At 45.5% G+C, this 21,176-nt stretch overlaps 1 protein-coding gene across 1 annotated transcript in view; it reads left to right on the top strand.

The window, feature by feature from the left end:
* Positions 1 to 21,176, top strand: part of DDB1 (damage specific DNA binding protein 1) — a 1,539,839-nt gene that overhangs the window by 480,618 nt on the left and 1,038,045 nt on the right. The window contains exon 10 of the mRNA XM_069623834.1: positions 16,150 to 16,252. Within this exon, the coding sequence (XP_069479935.1) occupies positions 16,150 to 16,252 (103 nt within the window). The remainder of the gene's footprint in view (positions 1 to 16,149; positions 16,253 to 21,176) is intronic.

Below are 21,176 nucleotides of genomic sequence, written 5' to 3'. Positions count from 1 at the left end.
GTGCAATGGAGTATGTTCGGCTCTAAATTCAATGCGAAAAGTAACAAAATAAATCGAGGTTAGTACACAATGAGAAACGACTTTTTGTCTACATGCGTGTGGAATGTGGACCTGCATGCCCATGGGCCCGCTACAAGGACGATCCCACAAACGTTTTCCTAGCTCTTCATTCATTTATTCATGCATCCATTCATTAATTCTTCATTCCGGTATAAAAGCGTCTAAAGAGTTACTTAAATTATATTTGCAATTTCCATTGTGTCTCTGCATAATGCAGTCCGTAAATCCCATTGTGCTCTTGACAATGATTTTTCGTATACTGAACTAACATGAAACTCGGTCTAGTTTCAGAAATTTCTGCCTTATCGTCTCTTACGTTATTGCACCCCCCCTTCAAATTAAGTTCTTTCGGCATGGTCCCTGTTTCTCAAGGTCAAAAAACAATAGAACCTTATACTGCCAGTGCGAGTTGTGGGCCTCTTCAGGGCGCGAGCTGAAAATCAAAGCCGCTGACCTTCACTAGAAATGAGCATACATTCTTTCTTTGCAACATCCCGTAGTAAAGCCATCTGTGAGAACTTGAAGTTTCAAATCCATCTATGTACTGCGCCTCAATGTGCAAATGCAAACTGGCTTCTCTCCCATCTGCAACGGCTTGCTTGGCGCGTTATAAGGCCCCCAATTTTGTCCTCGTTGTCTGCGAGCTTTGAAGCCCCAAAGAACCATAACTATTGAGACTTTTAATTTTTTGGGGGAGGTCAGGGAAAGTATAAAGTACCCGAGGAGTTGAGTTGAAAGTGAATTTATTTTTTTATTTTTTTATTTGCAATACGCAAGCATCCCCTCGGTTAACAGTGCGCAGCATTTACATGAGATTGCGAAAATTAGTTGCATCAACAAAAATATATACATACACATATAGACAAGGTCAGCAATATCCGGTGAATAGAGAGAATTCAAAGATGAAACCCAGGTTGTTCGCCACCTAGGATGGTGAAGGTAGGGGTTAGGGTTAGCGTACTTTGTATGTACACTGTACAATAGCATTTATTTACTAAAAGGCAATCGTATTACAATTATTTAAACCGGGATTTGTACTTCACAACCAGCTCTCCTTTGGGTGGATATGGCACAGTGGCAATGTTGGGTGGCAATGGATCAGTGCTCTGGACAGAAACGTTCAAAATTCCATATCTGTGCTTCTCTAATACAGCAACAATAAGGCTTTTGACAAAGTCGAACTCCATTTCCTCATAGACTGGTTTGATCACCCATTGCTTACTTCTTTTTGAAAAGGCCTTAGTGTAGCGAGGCATCCTTACATTACCCGTAGTCCTAGATTGTTCACGGCCGAGATTCTCGTTATGGGCCAAGACGGCAAGTAGAGTCCTATGTCTCATGCCCTGTGTGCTAAAATGCAAGCGCTTTGGCCTGTACTTTAGGCACATATTGTGGAACACCCCCAAACCTCCTGTGTGACAGAATTCTGTCAGTGCCCTCAAATCTCTTGATGGTTTTATCGAAAACAATATTCTCAATGGCTTTGTGTGTCGGTGAAGATGGATTCAACCACTTCTTCTTCCGTGCCTCCACTGGGGACAAAGGGCCATGTTCACATTGGGTGAAATGTAGGTTTTCTGACCAGCGGTGCATGTTGGTACAGTGGGGCATCAGTGACCGCCATTTGCCAAGTAGTGTTTCCACTGACCCTTCACAAGTTTTGGAGCTCCACCAAAGATGGTTGCTGTTGCTGATAGACTGGGACCACTCTGAAATACTTTCCAAACCTTTTTTTTTTCCCTGCAGCCGAGATTTTCTGATTGATTTAGCAAGATGCCATACGTCAAATTGATGTTTAATATGTGGGAACTGTTCTCTCATTGTCTTGGCAATTGAAACGTGTCTGTCCGTGGCTATGAGGTCGATATGCATTCCCCTCGATTGTAGATAATCCTAGTTTCTCCATGGCCACTGAGGATGTACATTGTGTTACCTGCACGACCACCAAACTCACAATTTTCTTACTATCCATGTCCTGAAAGTGGTAGGTGCAGTACTTGGTAGAAAATCCAGGGCTGTCGCACTGTCCATCGCCGGCTAGCCTGAATCGGTTGCCTTCGAATGTACTTGTTAGAGACAATTGTTCAATTTTCCAAGCATCACTAATAGCCGCAAACAGATAATCATGTTGGTATTTGTAGTACTGCGTTTTTTAAATGAAATGGAGTCCCACAAACTGAAAGAAAGACTCTAACTTTCTAAAACTGGAGCCACTAAAAAGTGATGCAGCTGCACACAGTAGATTGCCTGCTGGCAGTTTCCCCAGCATCGGTTGTGTAGACCATGAGAACGTATGATGTAATCTACAGGCCGCATGTATTGTGACGTTACTGCCTTGTTTTTGACGAGTCACATTACTCAATGGCTTCCCACATACTTTCCCTCTGACGGAATGCCCACATTTCAGCATACTTATAATATCCATCAAACAACTATTGAATACTATGTCTTTGCCCTCTTTCATTAGACTGTCATCCTGCGTCAAAGTTGTTTTGTCCTGTGACGTTGAGGACATATCACCACATTTGAAAGGAATATCGGTGCTATCAAGTTCTGATGCGTCAGTGAATGCTGCGGCTGGTTAATTCTGTCATTTCAACATCTGCTACTTCAACATTGATGGGAGAACACAACAATGTCGACAGCTTTTTTGGTGGCAATTTTTTGGCGGGTATAGATTGTGTGAATTGATCTGCGACTACTTCAGAGCTATCTTCAATGCATCCAGTATCATGTTGCGGTGGTGATGCAGTTGCACTGTAGCAATGGTCCTTAACAACTTTTTTACTGGATTCTCCGGACACATTAATTTCATGTTCTGGCCATTGGACATGAGCATCTCTAGTCTCAACACGTGGCGTCTGAATTAATAGTTCCTCCATAGTGTAAATGGTCTGGCAAGCAACATCTCTCATTCGCTTTACTGTCTGTGTATGTATAGTTAGGACACCCACGGGTAACTAGAGGACAGATTGGAAAAGGGATGTTCAGTTTAAACACAAGATAAAGTATAGTACAATTGACTGGAAAAAAAACATAAAATAGTCCCCAGCACAAAAAAATGTCTAAAGTTATGAACTGTTTGTAACTAACCTTATTTTTGTTTCGTTTCTTTGCAACTTTTTTGACTCGATCTTCAACATCTGCACGCTGTTGCTCCAATTCGTATCCGCATGTCTCCCCTTCCTCTTGCGCTGCAACGACTATATTTTATATATCCGCATAGACAGCACGGAATAAGGCTTCATCGACTCCCTGAAACATAGTATTTTCATTACTGTGTATCAAAATATTGTTAGCATAAAACACATGTGAGGACGAACATACAGGTACATCTCAATACCCAAACACGATTTAAACATTGTGTGGAACAATCAAACGACAAGTATTCGAGCTCTGATGATCTAGTTCGATGGAGCTGTCAGTATCCATACCTCTGGCTCTGCATGGACTGCCACGAATGATTGTATTGAAGAGGAGGCATCAGCAACTCTCTGAAACACAGTACTTGCGTTAGTATGGTTTTCAATATTGTAAACATAACACACACTTGGGGTCCATGGCACAGGTACATATAAAGAGATAACCACAAATGTTGCATTGTCTAAAAGAATCGAGGAATATTTAAATATGATGAGATTTAATCGACTTATTTCTCCGATTGCTTTACATCTGCATCATCTAAATGGGATCTTGTGATTGTAGTGGAAGCTCCATCGTCTCCCTGAAACAGTACTTGCAATAACAGGGAAGAAAGTATAGCAAATGGAATCACGTTATATGATCACGCTCGATAGAGCTGTCAGTATCCATACCTCGTGCTGCTGAAGAATATCTATGGATGTTGTAAATGTGTTGCGCACTTCCGAAAGCTGTTGCGCCGATTCGTATCCGCATGGTCCCGCTTTCCCTGGAATTACTTGAATGTCAGGCTCCGCTTCAAGTGCGTGGGTTGACGCTTCAACAACTGCCTGAAACATTGTATTTGCATTAGTAAGGATTATAATATTGAAAACACAACACACATTTGGGGTCGACCGCACAGGTACATATCAATGGCTAACCACGAATGAAACATGGTGTAGAACAATCAAATGACAAGTGTTCCAGTACTGATGATCACGGTCGATGGAGCTGTCAGTATCCATACCTCGTGCTGCTGAAGAACATCTAGGGCTGTTGTCAATGTGGTGGACACTTCAGCATCTCCCTGAAAGACAGTATTTGCTTTAGTATGGATAACACTAATTATAACTGAAAACAAACACCAGGGGACGACAACTAAGGTGTATCAATTGGAAAGCACTAACCAAACAATTTGTAAAATAATCACACGCTACATAAAAACTATTACTTGACATGCATAAAACAAGTTTGTAGCTGAATAGCCAAGTATGATTACCTGATACGCGCTAGAAGTGGTTGATAACTGCGGGCACGTCACGGATGTAGAATGTTCTTGCTTCAGATTCAATGGATAGTCAAGCAGTTGTAAAGGTAAATTATTGTTTGATGATGAAATGCAAATATTAAAAAATTGCCATGTAAACCGACAGAATACTTGAGAATAATGCTATTGAAAATGTGCAATATAATAGTTCCCTGTGCCCATAAATAGATTTCTTTTGGGGGTTATAAAATCGAAAAATAATTTATTGATGAATGTCATTATTCAAAAAGCTATACACTCATATCAATATCGAAAGTATTACAAGGGAGTATTACAAGGGACACAACACCTACAATATCAATTAATCCATTCGGCTACCTACACACTACCGCAAGGCCTAAGGCTAAATCCGGACACTTGACTCACCAGTGGCGGAATGTGGACGAATAGAGTTGGAATAGTGTTTGCAAGCAATTTTCGTGTCTTTTGCCGTTTATTCTTCTTTGTTACCCAAGATGTGGCGTACATGTTTGAGGAAAAGTGCCGGCTGCAGATGTGGTATCGATCACCCCTCTTGTCCTCTAAGACTTGTTGGACTCTACTTTCCAGCTCATCCAGTGGATATCCACAATGTGTGACCCATTCTCTTATTCGATCAACAGTTTTCGGGAATACATGCATTGTAGTGCCTTCAGATTTAGCATAGGTCTTCGAAGGGCAACCGCTAATCGAACAGGCAGGCAGTGTTGAAAATTCTGAAAAGTAAATATCAAGATTATTATAAAACCTTGATGAATAAAAATGTCATAAAAAAGTAAATGAACCATACCATGCTCAATGCAAGGTTTGTTTTGGTCGCCGGAACTATACCAGTTCATCATGTGCGGCTTAGTATTTGCATAAATTAGACATTTTTTAAATTATTTGACTAAACTCTGAACATGTGACTCATCCCTTGGATGGTCTGTCGTGCACGAAAAGGAAACATGCTTACATTATAGACTGGACCCCCGAAGGATGCAATTCGATGACAATTGACACAGATGAAAATAAATAGATCTATTGATAGCATAACAATTGAAACTCAAGTCAATAGCAATGAGACCAATGACCATAGCTCTATTGGGTACTGTAATCGCAAATAGATAGAAATGTAAAAATGTCCGAAATATGACTAGGATACATGGCCTTACCTTGACCAACAAACAGTTGGATTCAGCAGGCCCAGCAGTATGTTGCAGGAGAACAGGTAGATGGCCACAGGTAGCACACGGACGAGTTTGCTCGAAGCGGTCACAGATAGCGCGACGACGAGCAGATTAGCATAGATCTCAGTGCTTTTCAGGTAGAAGGTTCAGGAGTTGACTTGCAAAGCACAAAGATGTTCTCATGAGACATATCAAGTGGTTTATAAAGTATTAGAAACGGGGGTGTGTTTGTGAATGGATGACGTGTGTATGTCGTGGTATTATGTGGTTTGCAGGGGGGTGGCCTGCTTAAGGGGAGGCCTGCCTGGAGACACGGGGGGTCTGAGGAGGCCATGTGAGCGATGGACCCTGGGCGTGGGATACCTTTTGAAGTGTACATGCTGTTTGGCACCTTGGCAGTTTGCACCCGTGACAGCCCCCCATGCCAGCGCTCATCCCCGGGTGCGAACCGACCGCCTTTGGTAGAGGGGGTGGGATGGATGGATGGGCCGGTGGGCATGCAGGCAAGTGTATGGGAGCGAGGGGGCCATCGGGCCCCTCTCCTTCTTTACTTCTCAGTAGAAACTCAGACCAAGTGCCTCCAGTAGTGGGTTCGCCCCTTGCCCTTATGTGATGTTAACTTTGGTTGACATTCGCGTAGATGGGACCACTGAGTAGGACACGGGGCATCCATTTGTGTACCCCCTTTCCAATCTATCTTGGAGACCAGGCCTCACAGCACATGGCCCCCACCCTCGTTCCCACTCTGACTGGAAAACTTCAGAGGTATTTGCAACAGCTAATAAATGTAACCCATCACTCTTCCTCTTCGATCACTGTCCTGCATGTGAACCAGCCTGAACTAAGCACATAGCTTGTTTATCTCCACAAACGTGTCCTCAATACCTGCATACATTATTGAGAATATATTATGTTAGCTTAGATAGTGACCACCCTGCTTCACAGCAACCTGACCTTCACCCATTCGGAGCACAGATGTCTGACGTCCATCCTTGAATGGAGACACACTTGATTCATTTAAAAAATCGAAACAACCGTTGTTAAAATATATGTGGTGTTTTATTTTGTATCTTATTTTGTTGACACAAAAATACAAGACTTTACACATTGTACAGGGCAGGTGGCAGCACAGTGAGAGAAAATCCCCTGTACTGACCGCTGTCACTCGGGAATGTTTCTCTTATGGCACGAACGGCACAGGCGGGTATTACTCTTCGAACGAACGCGGTGTCCAAGCCTCCCATGAAGCCACCATTTAAAGGAACGATAGGCCACCAGCCTGTACCACCTGTGAAATGGATTGAAACAAACTGTTTTTAAATGACCAAGATAAGTTTAATAAACGTTTGTTGTCAATGACAATTCTTGTAACTTAATGGCATTCTGCTCGGACAAATGCTATCTAGACACTGCACACTATTGAACGACTCATGCGTTACAATGATATGTATATGTAATTTTGGATATAGTAGAAGACCATGAAATAGGAGTGGCTTGACAAGCAGAGTATACTTATTTGTTACTCGTATTACGAGGACGAACAGTTGCGCAAAGTTCGTGCATAAGCACCATCATTATCCTAGACACGGACCGTGTGAGGCAGGCTGCCCTGAAGTCTGGCAGCTCGGTGATGCATTGCGGTCGTGGCTTGCCTTCCGAAATGTAGGCCACGCATCCCGAGTTTTCACAGCAGCAGCAGTTCTCGTCCTCGGTTGGCATTAGCTCGCACCGATTGCATGTGCACCAGGTGGAAACACATCCATGCGACTAGGTCCAGGCTCTTCAGCTGTTGAATCGTCCTCCGAACTGCCGTCCGAAGACCCATCGTTTTCGCGTGTTTCCCTTTCCAGTAGTTCCTCCTCGGTATACTCGGGCTCGTACATGTAGGGCATTATTGTAGCCATTGTGTGTTAAACAAACTAAAATAATTTATAGCGGTGGTACTGGTATCTGTTCACACGGGCTACAAGCAACGAAAGTAGCTGACCAGAGCACAGAAACGAGTCACAGAATGCTCAAAGTAACATAGAGAGAGGAATGGAATCGAAAATCTGCTGCTGTGTGTTGTGAAACGGTCTGTTTATACTTATTGAGGAAAGAGGCATCCTGCCATTTCCATGCCGACACGTCATTAGCTGAAGCACAGCGAATGTTGACACGAGACGTGCTTTGGCGTTGTGAAATGGGCGGTACGCGTCTGCTGATGACAGGCTCAGGGGCGGGGGATATGATTTAGTGCCGCAAAAGCAGGTCAGGCAGGCGATGGGGGAAATTATAGGATTATCACAAAATGGCAGCTCCCTGATGCCTGTTTTCGCGTGCGTTTAATGGACGAAAACTCGGGTAAGGTCCATAGGAACATTTTCTAAAATCGAGCGACCTAGGCTTAAAAACACATGGCCGACCCGTAGGGGCAATAGCATTTTTTGACCAAACCATTCCTTTAATTCTAATAATCAGACCATTATGGTCTGCTTATGTTTTAACCCTTTCATTCTTACTCCTTTACCTTTGTGCTATGTGGTTGTATTTCATTGTAACGTTTGTCCTTTTTCTTTTTAAGCTTTGTTTGCTTGAGAAGGCAACACAACATTCAGCTAAGGCATTAAAAGGTGCAGAATGGGCTAGACCAATGGATGCATGGTACAGCATAGACAGTACAAACTTTCAGAGGGTGCAGCTACAATCTGCAAAAAAACATAACTGACATTTAGTTCAACTGAGGTCACGGGAGGCTTGGGGGAGGCAACGACTGTGACCCGTCTGTGATTAGCATTCAATGTTTGTATGTATCCACGAGAGAGTGGCATATGCCTTGAGGCCTACAGCCCACTGGGTGCAGACTGATCCAGCGTTCCTTAGTGGCCAATGCCCAAGTGATACCCCTGAGCCATTGTTTTATGGTGGGGCTGGTGGGTCTGAGCCAAAGCAGTAATATGCAGCGCATTGCAAGGAGCAGACATAGACTGGCAAGTTTACGGGTGCTGCCCACAAGCAACGGGGGCTCATGGAATAAGCAATTCATGTGTTCAGGATCAATCGTTCGCTCTAGCATGGCAGATACAGCAGCGCAGACATTCACCAAGCATTCAGTCATTCAGAGTCAGGCTCGGAGCATGGGAAGGTAGTCTGCTTTATCAGTGTGGCATCTTAGGCATTGTGAGGAGTAATCATGGGACATGATATGGAGCCTGGCGGGGGTATGGTGAAACGTGTGAAGTACCTTAAATTGGATCAAGCAGAAACGTGCGTTAAGAGAATCCGGTCGGGTCTGCAAACACATGGCATCCCATCTTTAGTCAGTTATAGCTACCGTAAGATCTCTACCCCACGCCTCGCAGAGCTTGGTGAGTGGCTTGTTAATGCTCTTCTGCAGTAGCCTGTCCAGGCCTGATGTTGCTCTTGAGAGTAATGTGCTTCCTATCACAAAAGCTAGTAGTCGATCATCAGGGGGTTGAGAGGGGAACCCAGGCCATGACGGCTTAACTGCTCGACATAGCCCCGCGTATTGTAGCCAGCGAGGAGAGAGCCCAGCAGGACCGCTGCAAAGATCTGCCCATGGCACAAAGGAGCCAGTCCCCATACAGGTCGCCCATTGTAGAGTAGTGGTCCACGGTCTTACCCACCCTGGGGAAACCTGGTCTGATATTCCACAGTGGTAGGACCCTGTGGCATGGGTGAGGATTGCAGATGTGCCTCCTTATCCCAGGCCCGAACAGTAGCAGCTGTAGGGCTCGGTGCGCCCGGACCCCTACCGAGTGGGGGCAGTGTCAACGAGCCGAGATCTCTGGATCCTGCAGCATGCCACTCAATTCTTACATGCGGTAATGGAGGACCATCCGTAAACCAGTATGCAGCATACTGATCCGGCGCAGCCAGCCAGTAATGGTCAAAGTCAGGGGCCGCTAGGCCTGCTTGGGCGCATGGTCTGACCAGTGTGGACCATTTGTCTCAGCGCCGAGTGCCACAGGAAATCGTTCGCCGCTGATCGTAGCTCGGTGAACAGCGTTGCACTGGGCCAAAGAGGGACATTCAGAAAGCGGTACAACAATTGCGGCAATATGATCAACTTGAGCAGGGACACCTTGCCAGCAATTGTGATGGGCAGCTTTGCCCATGTGCGCATATTAGGCCCAAGCTGTGGTGCCTCATGACCATGACACCGAGGTACTTTATTTCTGTGGGCGCCCAGGCAAATCCCATGAGATCAGTAGGGGCTGTTGTGGCATCCGTCAGGGGGAAAAGTTCAGATTTGACACGAAGGCTGGATAACTGACCGGAATAGTTGGTATTGCGCATGACAGGTTCTAGGTTAAGGGCCGGATCTCTGATGTATAGAAGCACGTCATCCACTCTGAATTCCCCTGTAACCAGCAATGTTGTCTGTAACAGCGCCACAATGCCCTCGGTTTGATGTGCGCTTTAAAAATGCTAATAAATAAATCGGCATGAGACAATCTCGGGTGGAGGGGGGCATATATTCGTATTCCATTTTGCGAGTGCTTCTGTCGAAGTCAATCTGCCATGGGCTCCATAGCTATCGTCAAAATGAGCGGTGAAAGTGGGCAGCCCTGCCTAGTACCGCTGTATATATTGAGCGTTCTCAAGAGCCGGCTGTTGGTGCACACGGCGTCTACAGACTGCGTATAGAGTAGCTGTATTCATGAGATGAAGCGGGGGCCGAAGTTGCATTTCTCAAGTGCCAACCAAAGGAACTGCCAAGACAGAGTCGAAGGACTTTTGTATTTCTTGAGTACTGCCACTGCCTGCACATCCGGGTCGACCCGAGACAAGATGTGGAATAATCGGCACAAATTTAGGGCTGTAGAGCGGCCGGGGACAAAGCCGGATTGATCCGTGTGTATCGAGTACGTCATATAATGGGCATGTTAAAGAGCGATCGCTTTAGCATATATCTTGACATCGCTATTATTTAATGATAGGGGTCGATATGAACCGCAATGGAGGGGTGGCTTGCCAGTCTTAAGAATGACAGTTATCACTACCTCTGAGTGTGGATAACACCTTATGGGCACAGCACTCTTCCCATAAGGTTGCCAAACGGGGTGATGGGATGGATTTGTAACACTTATAAAAGTCCATTGTGAGCCTGTCGGGGCCAGGGGCCTTCCAGGATGGCAGTGTCATTTAAACATGTTATTTCTCTGTCCAAGACCTCCCTAGTCTCGGGAGAGAGTACCAACAACAGCAGCCCATCGAGGAACGCCTCAACCACAGAGACAGACACCTCGTCATTATTGATATATAGAGTCGAATAGAATGAGCGGAACACTTGATTCACTCCGGTTAGTATGCACCAGCGACCCATCAGGGTCATTGATTAATGGAATATGCCACCTGCCCTCTTCCTGACGAACCAATCTAGCCAGCAACCCGCCCAGCCCATCACCCTCACCGTATTGACGTGCAGCTATCGGGTTATCAAGAAACTTTAGCTCTCTATCAACCGTATCTCTAAATGCGATATAGGCTTTGAAGGCATCCCGAAGTGTGGTGAGGGAGTCGACTGTGCCTGTATTGTCAAAGTAAACCCTCACGCATTCACCCAGTTCGGACATGTACACAGGGTCTAAGAGTGCTTGTGATTTGAGCCTCCATGAGCGCACAGGGGATTTTCTATCGTTCCAGGTTAGGGTCAGTGTAACTGGGAAATTATCTGAATACATCCGTGGAAGTATGCCAGCCACACGCCTACGATTTACCAGAACCCCAGATACCAGCTAGCGGTCAATTCTGGAGTGAGAGTCGTGCACACTTGAATAAAATGTGTAGTCATGGGCTTGCGGGTGTAACGTTCTCCACACATCCACCAACCCAATCCCTCCTGTTTTTCTAGGATAACCTGTGCAGCTCTAGTTAATTGATGGGATTTGCTCCCAGATCTATCTAGATAAAGGTCCACAATAATATTAAAGTCCCCACTCCACAATATCGGAATGAGAGGATACAATGCGAGTATGTCCGCAATTTGCATGTAGAAGTCTGGATCATCTACGTTGGGCCTGTATACATTAAGCAGCACCACTTCCAAACCCGCCAAAACGCCATGCATCACCACATAATGCCCCAAGGGGTCCACCTGTGTGGCTGTCGGTACAAATTGTATAGATTTGTAAATCAAAGTAATCACTACTTTACTTTGGGTCGAGTATTGTGTGTAGTAGCGCTGCAGGACCCATTTCTTAGCACATTTTTCACAGCCTGCCGCCATCGGGTGTCTCTTGCAGAAAGAGGATGTGGACTTTGTGTTGCTCCACATATAGCTGAAGCTTCGGCATTTTACCATAATTGCCTAGCCCTCTTATGTTCCAGCTCATGCAGCCCCCCCCCCTCCCAGCCTCTCCGAACATGGGGGATGAAAACCCCAGAACATAAGTAACCAAACCATTGCAACTTAGTAATGGGGGGGGGGGAGGGTGATCATCGCAAGCAGCCTGCTTCTCAACACAGAAGTAAACTGTATTGCTAGTATAGTAGGCACCATATAACATTAACAATGCCAAGACCGAGGACAGAAATTAGTGGCCTCTCCAGGCTTGCAACATTAGAGCAGTCGCCCGTCCTCAACAGAGTATTAGCTACGGCTGTGGTAGATAAGCAATTACATAGCTGGAGGACCATCAGGATCAACCCGGGAAGTGCTGATCCAAAAACGTTATCGCTTCTTCAGGAATCTTAAAGAAGTGCACCTTCTCAGAGTGCTCCACTCGAAGTCTGGTGGGGAACATCATGGCGTAGATCACCCCAAGGTCACTAAGCCTCTTCTTTACAGCGAGAAAGGATTTACGCTGCTGCTATACTGCAACCTATAAATCAGGGTAGAGCTGAATCTTATTCAATCAGTGACCGCTCTCCTTTGGCCCTGACTGCACACAGCAAAGTGTCCCTGTCCCGATATTTCAAAACTCTTGCAATGATTGGAAGAGGGTGGCTCCCGGTCTAGGTTTCGCATTTGGATATCTGTGAGTCCGCTGTATGGCAAAATGGGGTGCCAACTCGAAGCTGTCAAGCAGAGAGGAGAGTACGCTCAACATCATCTTCCATGGGACCCGAGACGTTATCCTCAGGGATACTGATGATGTGGATATTCTGTCTTGACCAGGACTCAAGATCCCCATTTTTTTTACTAACACTTTGTACCTGTCTGGTGAGCGCCGTCAGGTCAGTCCTTAATGCGTTAATGTCCTCCGCCACCCCAGCCCTGGTTTTGACTTCTCCAATACTGGCGTCCGTCTTCTCCATACGGGCCTTTATGGCGCTGATCGTACCACTCATGTTATCTAGATTTGTATTCAGAGTCGTGAACCCCTCCCGCATATAGTCCATCATTTTCTGCAGATTTGTGCGTTCGTCATTGGTGGGGGGAGGGGCAAGCTGCCATGTCACCCGTACACACAGAATCCCTGTGGTTAGATTTGGCAAACATGCTCACGGAGCTTAGCTTTTTGCCCTCACTGTTAGCCATTATTGTACCATCGATGGAAGAGAGGAGGTAGGTAACAGGAGTGAGGGCACATTGAGAAGAGATGTGCACTTGACTGAGGGGGATGCATCGGGATATGATGGCCCCACAGTCGAGAACAACAAGGGAAGTTATGGCAACCTTGTAAGGGGGAGGGGTAAGGGAATCACACCTCCAGCATCTCACGAAACACAAGTGATAGTTGGTGAACACAGCAAGGACTGCACAGTATGTAAACACGTGCATCTTAGGTCAAAGTACTATCAAATGAGCACAAGCAGTTGCCGGGGGCTGCCCGCAACCCACTCGCGTATCCAGGGGCAGGCAGCGGTACACCTGATAGGGGCAAGAATCTGCATGATAACAGTTCCCCACAAGGGTTAATCCTGGAATAAAGGGGCCTTCCCAGCAGGCCTACCAGTAGCAACTGGAGCAGGCAGAAGGCCAAAAGGATAGATTAGCACACCCCAGGGGGCAAAGGCAGAGTGATCACTTGTAGAGAAGGTGGGTCTTGCCTGGAACAAAGTGGATGCCCCGCGATAGTCAACACCAATATTCTTCAGTGGGGCAGCAGCCGGGGCGCATCTGGAGCAGGCCAGATGCACAGCTTGTGAAGATCTACAAGGGATCGTAGCAGGCGCCCACGTCCTACCTCGCAGCACAAGTGAATGGTCTCCCCTCCGGAGTGGAGCAGTTTATACGCAGGGCAAGCACAGGCAGGAGGACGGAAGCAGCACCCCCTGGAATCACCCCTGCGACATCACAGCACCCCAGCAAGAACACAGATACCCGGCAGAGTACACACAGCAGGCAATACAGATGGTACGAAAAAGTTGCCTGGAAATGGTCCGCTGATCCGTGGCGCTGTAGTAAACAAAATCCCGATGAGCAGGAGACCCGCTGAGACTCTGCAGGCAGACGGTCAGGAAGAAGAGTAGCCAGTGCAACTGCACGGAAAACAGCAGATCAAGGACTCGGTCTCCAACGGCCTCGTACCAAGTGGGCAACGAGAGGGGGAAAATATATATCGGAATGCCTGGCTATAGGGCACCCAAGCCACCGCACAGCTGCAGTATGGCGCTGCAGACTGGTATATGAGCTCCCGGGGACTCACTGAAGTCGGGACTCTGTTTGGAATGGGTCTCCTCGCAAACAGGCATCCAGTCGGACGCAGGAGGAACTGTGGCTCCCAAGTATGTCTCAGGTGAGTAGTCTGTGCGCAGCCAGCCACACTCCAGCAGGGAGAGCAGGTTGGTGGTGTCCCACGGTGGAGCTGCAGAGCGGGCAAAAGCACAGATCTGGCGGCTCGAGCGGGGGTAACAGAAGGCGTGAAGCCGCCAGCAGAGTCAATCGACTCCGGGGCCGTCCCTCAGTGACACAAGCCGCACTCAGAGCAAAGCAATGCGGGCACGGCAGCCCGGCCACAAGACCAACCAAGCCCAGCGTTGGTATACCCTCAGCAGCTATCGCCGTACAGGCTGCGCAGTGCCTCCTCCTGACTTTATGGCGAAGGCTCACACTCCAGGTCCGGCAGCCTGCCGCAGAGGTGCCATATGTGTATTAAGTCTTTACAGGCTAACCCATGTATTTTTCCTATTATTTCATGACTGTGTATTATCTTACCTCTGTCTAAGAATCCCCTTTCTTTCCCTCCTTCAGTATTATACGGTGTAGAGTATTTGGCCACCATTTGATTATCTTGATACTGGCTTTAGGGGTGACATGGGTCTTGTCAAAAATACTTTCCTGTTTTTATAATGCCAACCACTTATGATGAACTGCAGGTTTGCGTGTAATACTTAAGCAATGCCCCTAGAGGTGGGGTTATCACTAGCAGGTAATGACCAATAGCCCAAGGTGCAATCCTCTGGTGCCATTTTCTGCCAGAATGCCACCCACTTTGAGGGTTATTGTAATTGGCACCCCTTCATATTTTCCAGGATGCTAATCTTTTTTTAAAATTTGAGAAACAGCCTGAACACATATACAAAATGAAATGGCCGCCATGGAAACCTGAGGCACAAACTACTTGTACCTTCTCTGTTTCTATGGTGTCCATTGAGAGCCAGACATGCGAAAGAAAAGAAGTGGACATCCTGGGAAGCCGGAAGTATTTGAGGATAAGGTGATAGCGTAAAAATGCCCATGAGGGATGATGTCTTTCTGCTGCTTGGGGATGCTCGGAAGGCAAGCAATGTGATAATGCAGTCTTCTGAGCTCTTGTTGTCAGAGAGGCATGGTGATATCACTTCCCGGGTGCTAATGTAATTGGGAATATATTTATTTTTGGTATCTGTGTAGTGTCCTCTCTTGTGTAATCCATTAGGCCTAGCAACCCAGCTGCCAGTCCATCCCCCCTACTTAGTGAAGCATGAGTGCTCTGCTACCGAACCAATCAAGAGGGATTTGGTGCAACTTGGTGGGCACCATGATTTACCTTAGAAATTGGTTTTTTTTTACACCCGTTTATACCAACTGTCATGCTTCTTCTCTACTTTCCTACAACTCACAGAATGGCAACGACCCACTCTATGAACTACATTTTGTTACTGACGTTACTTCCCTTTCTGGTGGGACATTATTAGTGTGCTCATCCAAAAATGCTCTAATATTAAAGGGCAGAAGTGTCTGCCTTCTCAGAATCTGAATTAGAAATGATAATCAAAGCCAGGGTTTTGTTTTTGTTCATTTTGACCTTGTTGAAACATTTTCTGCGTATCCTTCTGACATTGTATGAATGTAATAGATACCCAATTTGGAAAATAAATAATTTCAGGGTAACAAATTAATTTCTTTTCTTCTTAGTGAGGTAACCTTTTCTTTATAACGAGGTTTGTGATCATGCCTTCATTTTTCACATACTACCATAGTTTCCTCCCTGTAAACCTAGTTGAACTTCTTTATGACTATGTATACCATTTTTGAGACCATTATTGCCTTAAACGGATCATTTTGTGAAGTATTGTATACTAGGGAATGTGACTTTACTCAATTTTCTTTTATTTCAGCTGGTTACTTGTTCTGGTGCATTTAAGGAAGGGTCTCTACGGATCATTCGGAATGGGATTGGGATCCATGAGCACGCTAGCATTGACTTACCGGGTATTAAAGGTATGTGATTTGTAGAGAAATTCAGAACCCTCTATTGCTATATTTTAAAACCAATTGCTCTGATTGGGTATCAGTGCTTTGTCATCCCATAGGCTTATCTGGAATTCATGTTACGTCTCATGCCTGTCGGGGGTTGGTGGGGCTGTCCTGCCTTCCCTTGGGCCTCTGCAGGGATGGTGTCCTGCCACCACTTGCACCTTGGCTTCCTCTTCCACTGCAGATTTCCCAGCTTCCACTTGCGTCCCAGATGCATCTGCCTTTCTCCACATTATAGCTAACCAGTCTGCCAGGGCTGACCTAGATGGCTGAATATAGATAGTTTATTTGGAACATACCAATGTTAAAAATAGACAAGATTAATCACAGCAGTAATAGGGCTTAATTTTTATTTGATGATTTTTAAACCTTTGTGGAACCAAAACTGCTTCAAGGTGCCAGGGCTCACTAAGAACAATGGTTTTTGTGGAGGTATTGGAGGTTTCCTTATGTCCTACTGGTAGTAAAACAGAAGTAAGATATCCCAGTGGTTTGTAGATCTCCAACTCTTATCAGTCTGTACTAACGCAGGACCTTGATAAAGTGGCAGACCAGTTAGACTTATTTTAAGAGGAAGATGCGAGCTGTAGGTAAGTACACTGATCCTCAGTTAGCCATGCTCACCAAAGAAACTCTTACACTTATAATTTATATACATTTATTTATTATATATACACACACCCAGAATCACTTTGAATACTAGACGTTTACACTAGAACACTTTAGAATACTTGAAAATACACTTCAAAGGACACTTTCACTTTTGTTCGCGGTTACATTTGTAGCAATGTTTGAAAGGGAAAAGACAATGTTATCCTATTATCGGTTATTACACGCACCTGCGGTTTCAAACAATTAATATGGTAATACATTTACTCTGCAAACACATCTAGTAAAGTCACTTTAAGGGAGGAAAATGGTTAGTTACTGTAACATTAGCCAGCGGCTTGAGTCGTAGGTAAGAGGTGGTGACCCTGGACACCTCTAGGTGCACTTCAACGCTCTCGAGTGACTTCTTGAAATCAGGTAAGCAATACCTTTTTCCCCACAGTACCTTAGGTATGAAGAAAATGTTCATGCTGGATGCTCCGCTATGTTACAGCTCTGGACCTGTCCTCCAGATGCCTTGGTCTGATGACCGAAGGCAGGACAATGGACGGAATCGCTCAGCAGCAGCCTTGAGGGAGGACCTATGGCAGGACTTTCAGTGACTTCTTGATTCACTCTGCGGTTTTGGTACCTTTTCTGCAGCACCAACAAAGGACATGGATCGTCCTATCAATCCTCTTCGCTTCCTGCAGTCCCACAGTCTGGTGATGGGGTCTGGGCGAGTTGGATCAGATCTCTGGAGTGTCCTTATTGGTTCAGCAAAGATTTGGACGGGTTTGTCTTTTCCACGACGATGCACTCGAAATGGGCAGCAGGCCTCCTGGTATTAATGTTCTGCAGCTCTGGAAACTCCTAGAACCTCAGGAGATGTCTCAATTCAAAGTTAGACTTGGGATTGATTTTTCCCACCCGCGAAAGGGAAGGATTCATCCTCTTGGGAACTCCTGTCGCATAGAAAACTGGGTCAGGACAACAGTGGCTGCTTCAGTGTTGCTAAGGGTCTCCAGGCGTCTGGTCATCTTCGGTTACTTCAGCTTCCAGTGGTAGACTTGCTTTTCACTCCAGAAGCTTCACCTTTTTTACAGTTCCAGCACCCACTCCTCTGCAATCTCTAAGCATTTTACAGGAAGCAGCATTTGGCTGTCCTATCAGGAGAGCCGGACCCCCTGTGGGAGATGGTACTATTAAGGCATTTTGGCAAACAAAGGACAGGGGGGGTGGAAGACTCCTCACCCACTTCCTGCCCGCCAAGACACTCTGGAGCTTAGGCAGGGGTACCCAAGCATTCATTCCAAAGGCAAAACACACACTGACCTACCCCCTCCCAGAGTGGTAGAAAAAAGGCCAATAAAGAACCACGCTAGTAATGGTGAAATGAAGAAGGTGGACCAAAGCTGGTATTGGGGTGCCCCTATTGTGCACTACCGAGGCTATGGACCTAGCCTGTGGTGTAAAAATGATACAATAGTTGATAAAAACAAGTCTACTACCACAAGCCATAACTAGGAGATTGTCTAAGTGACTAAAGAGTCACTTGAGTAGAGAAGGGTGATACTAGGTATCCCTTTGGCACTCCACTGAAGGTGCTGTGTGCCAATCTCTGACTATAGAGTTTTTGAAACTGTAGTTACTTGATGTAGAAAAATCTTTAGGGGGGACCCCCAGCAACACTGCCCATAAGGACATGTGTGCTGCAGTTGTAAAACACAGATTCCTTTAAGAGCTATGGAGCAGACAAAGAATGGAGTTCCAAAAGACAGAGCCCACAAGAATTAATGAGTGGAAAAAGGCTCCATTCATTCAGGATTGAAAGATAAAGGTCCAGAAATCCAGCAAAAAATGCTTGGTCTCAATAGGCGAGGGGATGAAGCATACAAATCTCCCTAACAAGAGTTATGTTGGGAACATGGAGAAAATAAAACCTACACAAGTGTCTCTAAAGATATTGACAAATTACGTAGTGGATGAGTGTGCTGTGAAGGTGATTTAGCTTGCCAAAATGTTGGCATGACCACACTGCTAGCTTTCCACATACTTTGTGTTATAGGTGTCAGGAAGGGTCTCCCGAGGCTTGTTGAAGCAAGATAGTCATCACCATGATCTATTCAGGTCTGCGGTTCCTCAGTGTCCTTAGCCCACCTAGAGTAGCCGTGGTCAAGCAGTCAAGGTACACCTCTCCAGACGGATGTGAGGTGACAAAAGTGCAGTGCAACACTTCATTACTTCAAATAAAGGAATTCCACACAGTATTCTTCATGTACTGTTGCAAGTAAGTGTGAACATTTATGTGCACTTGTCAGGTATGTACTACTTAACAAGTCTGAGGTCAACAAGTCTGGTATTTGCATGGACAGCAACTTGTGACGTTGGGAGAATTGTTGAACTGGAGACAAAGTCCTCATTGTTCTGCGTTGTTAGCTCTAAGCAAGTGTCAGGACCCATTTCCCCTTAACCTCAACTGTTTCTAACTGGAAATAAAGCACTCAGTGGATTGTTGGAGTTGGTTACTGGCCCCGATGCTGCTGTTGTCCCAATGTATGTCTGTGGCTTAATATTAAGATAGGAGACTTGTGTCAAACGTTAGTCAGTTTCCGGCTAGTTTTGTCCATTTCTGTTCCTCACAAGGCTATGTGTACTGGAGGGCAACTGTTTTTGCTTCCTGTGATTCAGGTTTCAGCTCTATTGGCAAGGAAGGTCATAAAAACACTGCAGGATCTTGAAAACTGTGAAAGGACATTCAGTGATGAAGAAAATGTAGTAGTAGCCTTCTACTGCTGGTGAGCGTGTGCACCGGTCCTCCTGAGTGTGCAAAAATTGTTACGGCGGCATAGACATGAAGGTGGCGGATTAGCAGCGGGAGAGTCGTTACTCCACTGCTGTATAAATCTGAACTGTATCCTGTAGAGGCACTTAACTTTCTAATTCATGTTGGCCACAGCACAAGATCCTCTGCTGTCGCTGTTCGGGTGGAGCGGCACCTTTGTTTAATCCTTGCATTGTGGCAGACTGATTGGAGTTTAGCTGCAGGACTTTGTTCTGAGAGGTTGGTGACATTGTGGGGCACCCTCCAAGACCGGAAGCTGCTCACCTAGTCATTGGCCCGCAGACTGCTGCTGCATACTGATTAGTGCTCTGGCATTGATGGCTGTGGGTGGGAGCCTGTTGTGGCCAATCCTTCCTTGATCCATTCACAGTTGTCCATGAGTGGTGGGCTCTAACTTTTCTCAAGTCTGCTAGGCAACAAAAGAAGAGTGTGGGTAATTACTGACGACAATCTTGTAGTGGGTATCAAACTAAATGTAGAGAGAGTTTGGGCTTTTGATACCTAAAGGAGGTGAAATTTGATCTGTAGCCCTCAATCGTAAACAAGTTTGATATTTATCACAGATGCAAGGATGAAAGGTAGGCAAATGTCCTAGTATTAAGGGAAATTCATATACGATCCATCAGTTTTTTGCAGCAAAAGATGCCAGCCTCTATTCTGATATAGATACAACGGAAAGAGGGTCTAAGTCTGCAAGCACCTCCACCGATACTGTCAAAGAGTCTGCTTAAACAATTGATTAGTGATTGCATTAAATACATTTCGATCCAAATTGACAACAATGTTCGTGTTGCTGAAGACCTAAAGAAGGTGGTGGTATGGAACTATTTCTTGAGGGTTTTCTTCCTTTTGTATATGCACAGGATTAACGAGATTTGCTAATAGATTAATAGCACAGAATCCCATCACAGATACCTATCCCTGGTGCTCAGTTAAGAGTTATCAGCGCTACAGATAAGGGGTTTATCCGCCACTTTTACTCCCTAAAAATAGCCAAATACTCCAAAAAAAAAATAGGAAAATGACATGTAGGACCTTGTGCACCAGCTTTCACCCGCACAGCTGCATGGTTATGTTTGGACCAGTAGTGCACGTAGTAACGCAGAAAGAAACTACTATTGCTACCCGAGGTAAACGTAGAACATTTAATGTGCATGAATAACAAAGTGCAAAGAAATATTACAAAGCATTTCTATTTTTCAGTTAAAACATTTGTACTTACATGTAAAGTATTGCCTTTGGGAATGGAATTTACTTTTGTGCTTCCCATAAAATTATTTTATTCCCAGCTTTAAAAAAAAAAACTCCCATTTCAAAATGTTATCTGGAGCAGTGGTCATCATTATGATAGTTTGCCCATTACCATAAGATCCGAATTCTGGCTGCAGCGAGACTGCATTGCAACATTTACAACGGATCTAGGTTAACACTGTCGGATTACAGCGTTGCAACCCA

The sequence above is a fragment of the Ambystoma mexicanum genome, chromosome 11 (genome assembly GCF_040938575.1).
Source record: "Ambystoma mexicanum isolate Mex_15411 chromosome 11, UKY_AmexF1_1, whole genome shotgun sequence".
Classification (NCBI taxonomy): domain Eukaryota; kingdom Metazoa; phylum Chordata; class Amphibia; order Caudata; family Ambystomatidae; genus Ambystoma; species Ambystoma mexicanum.
The sequence above is the reverse complement of the archived record's forward strand: the minus strand, read 5'-3'. Positions and strand labels throughout refer to the sequence as shown.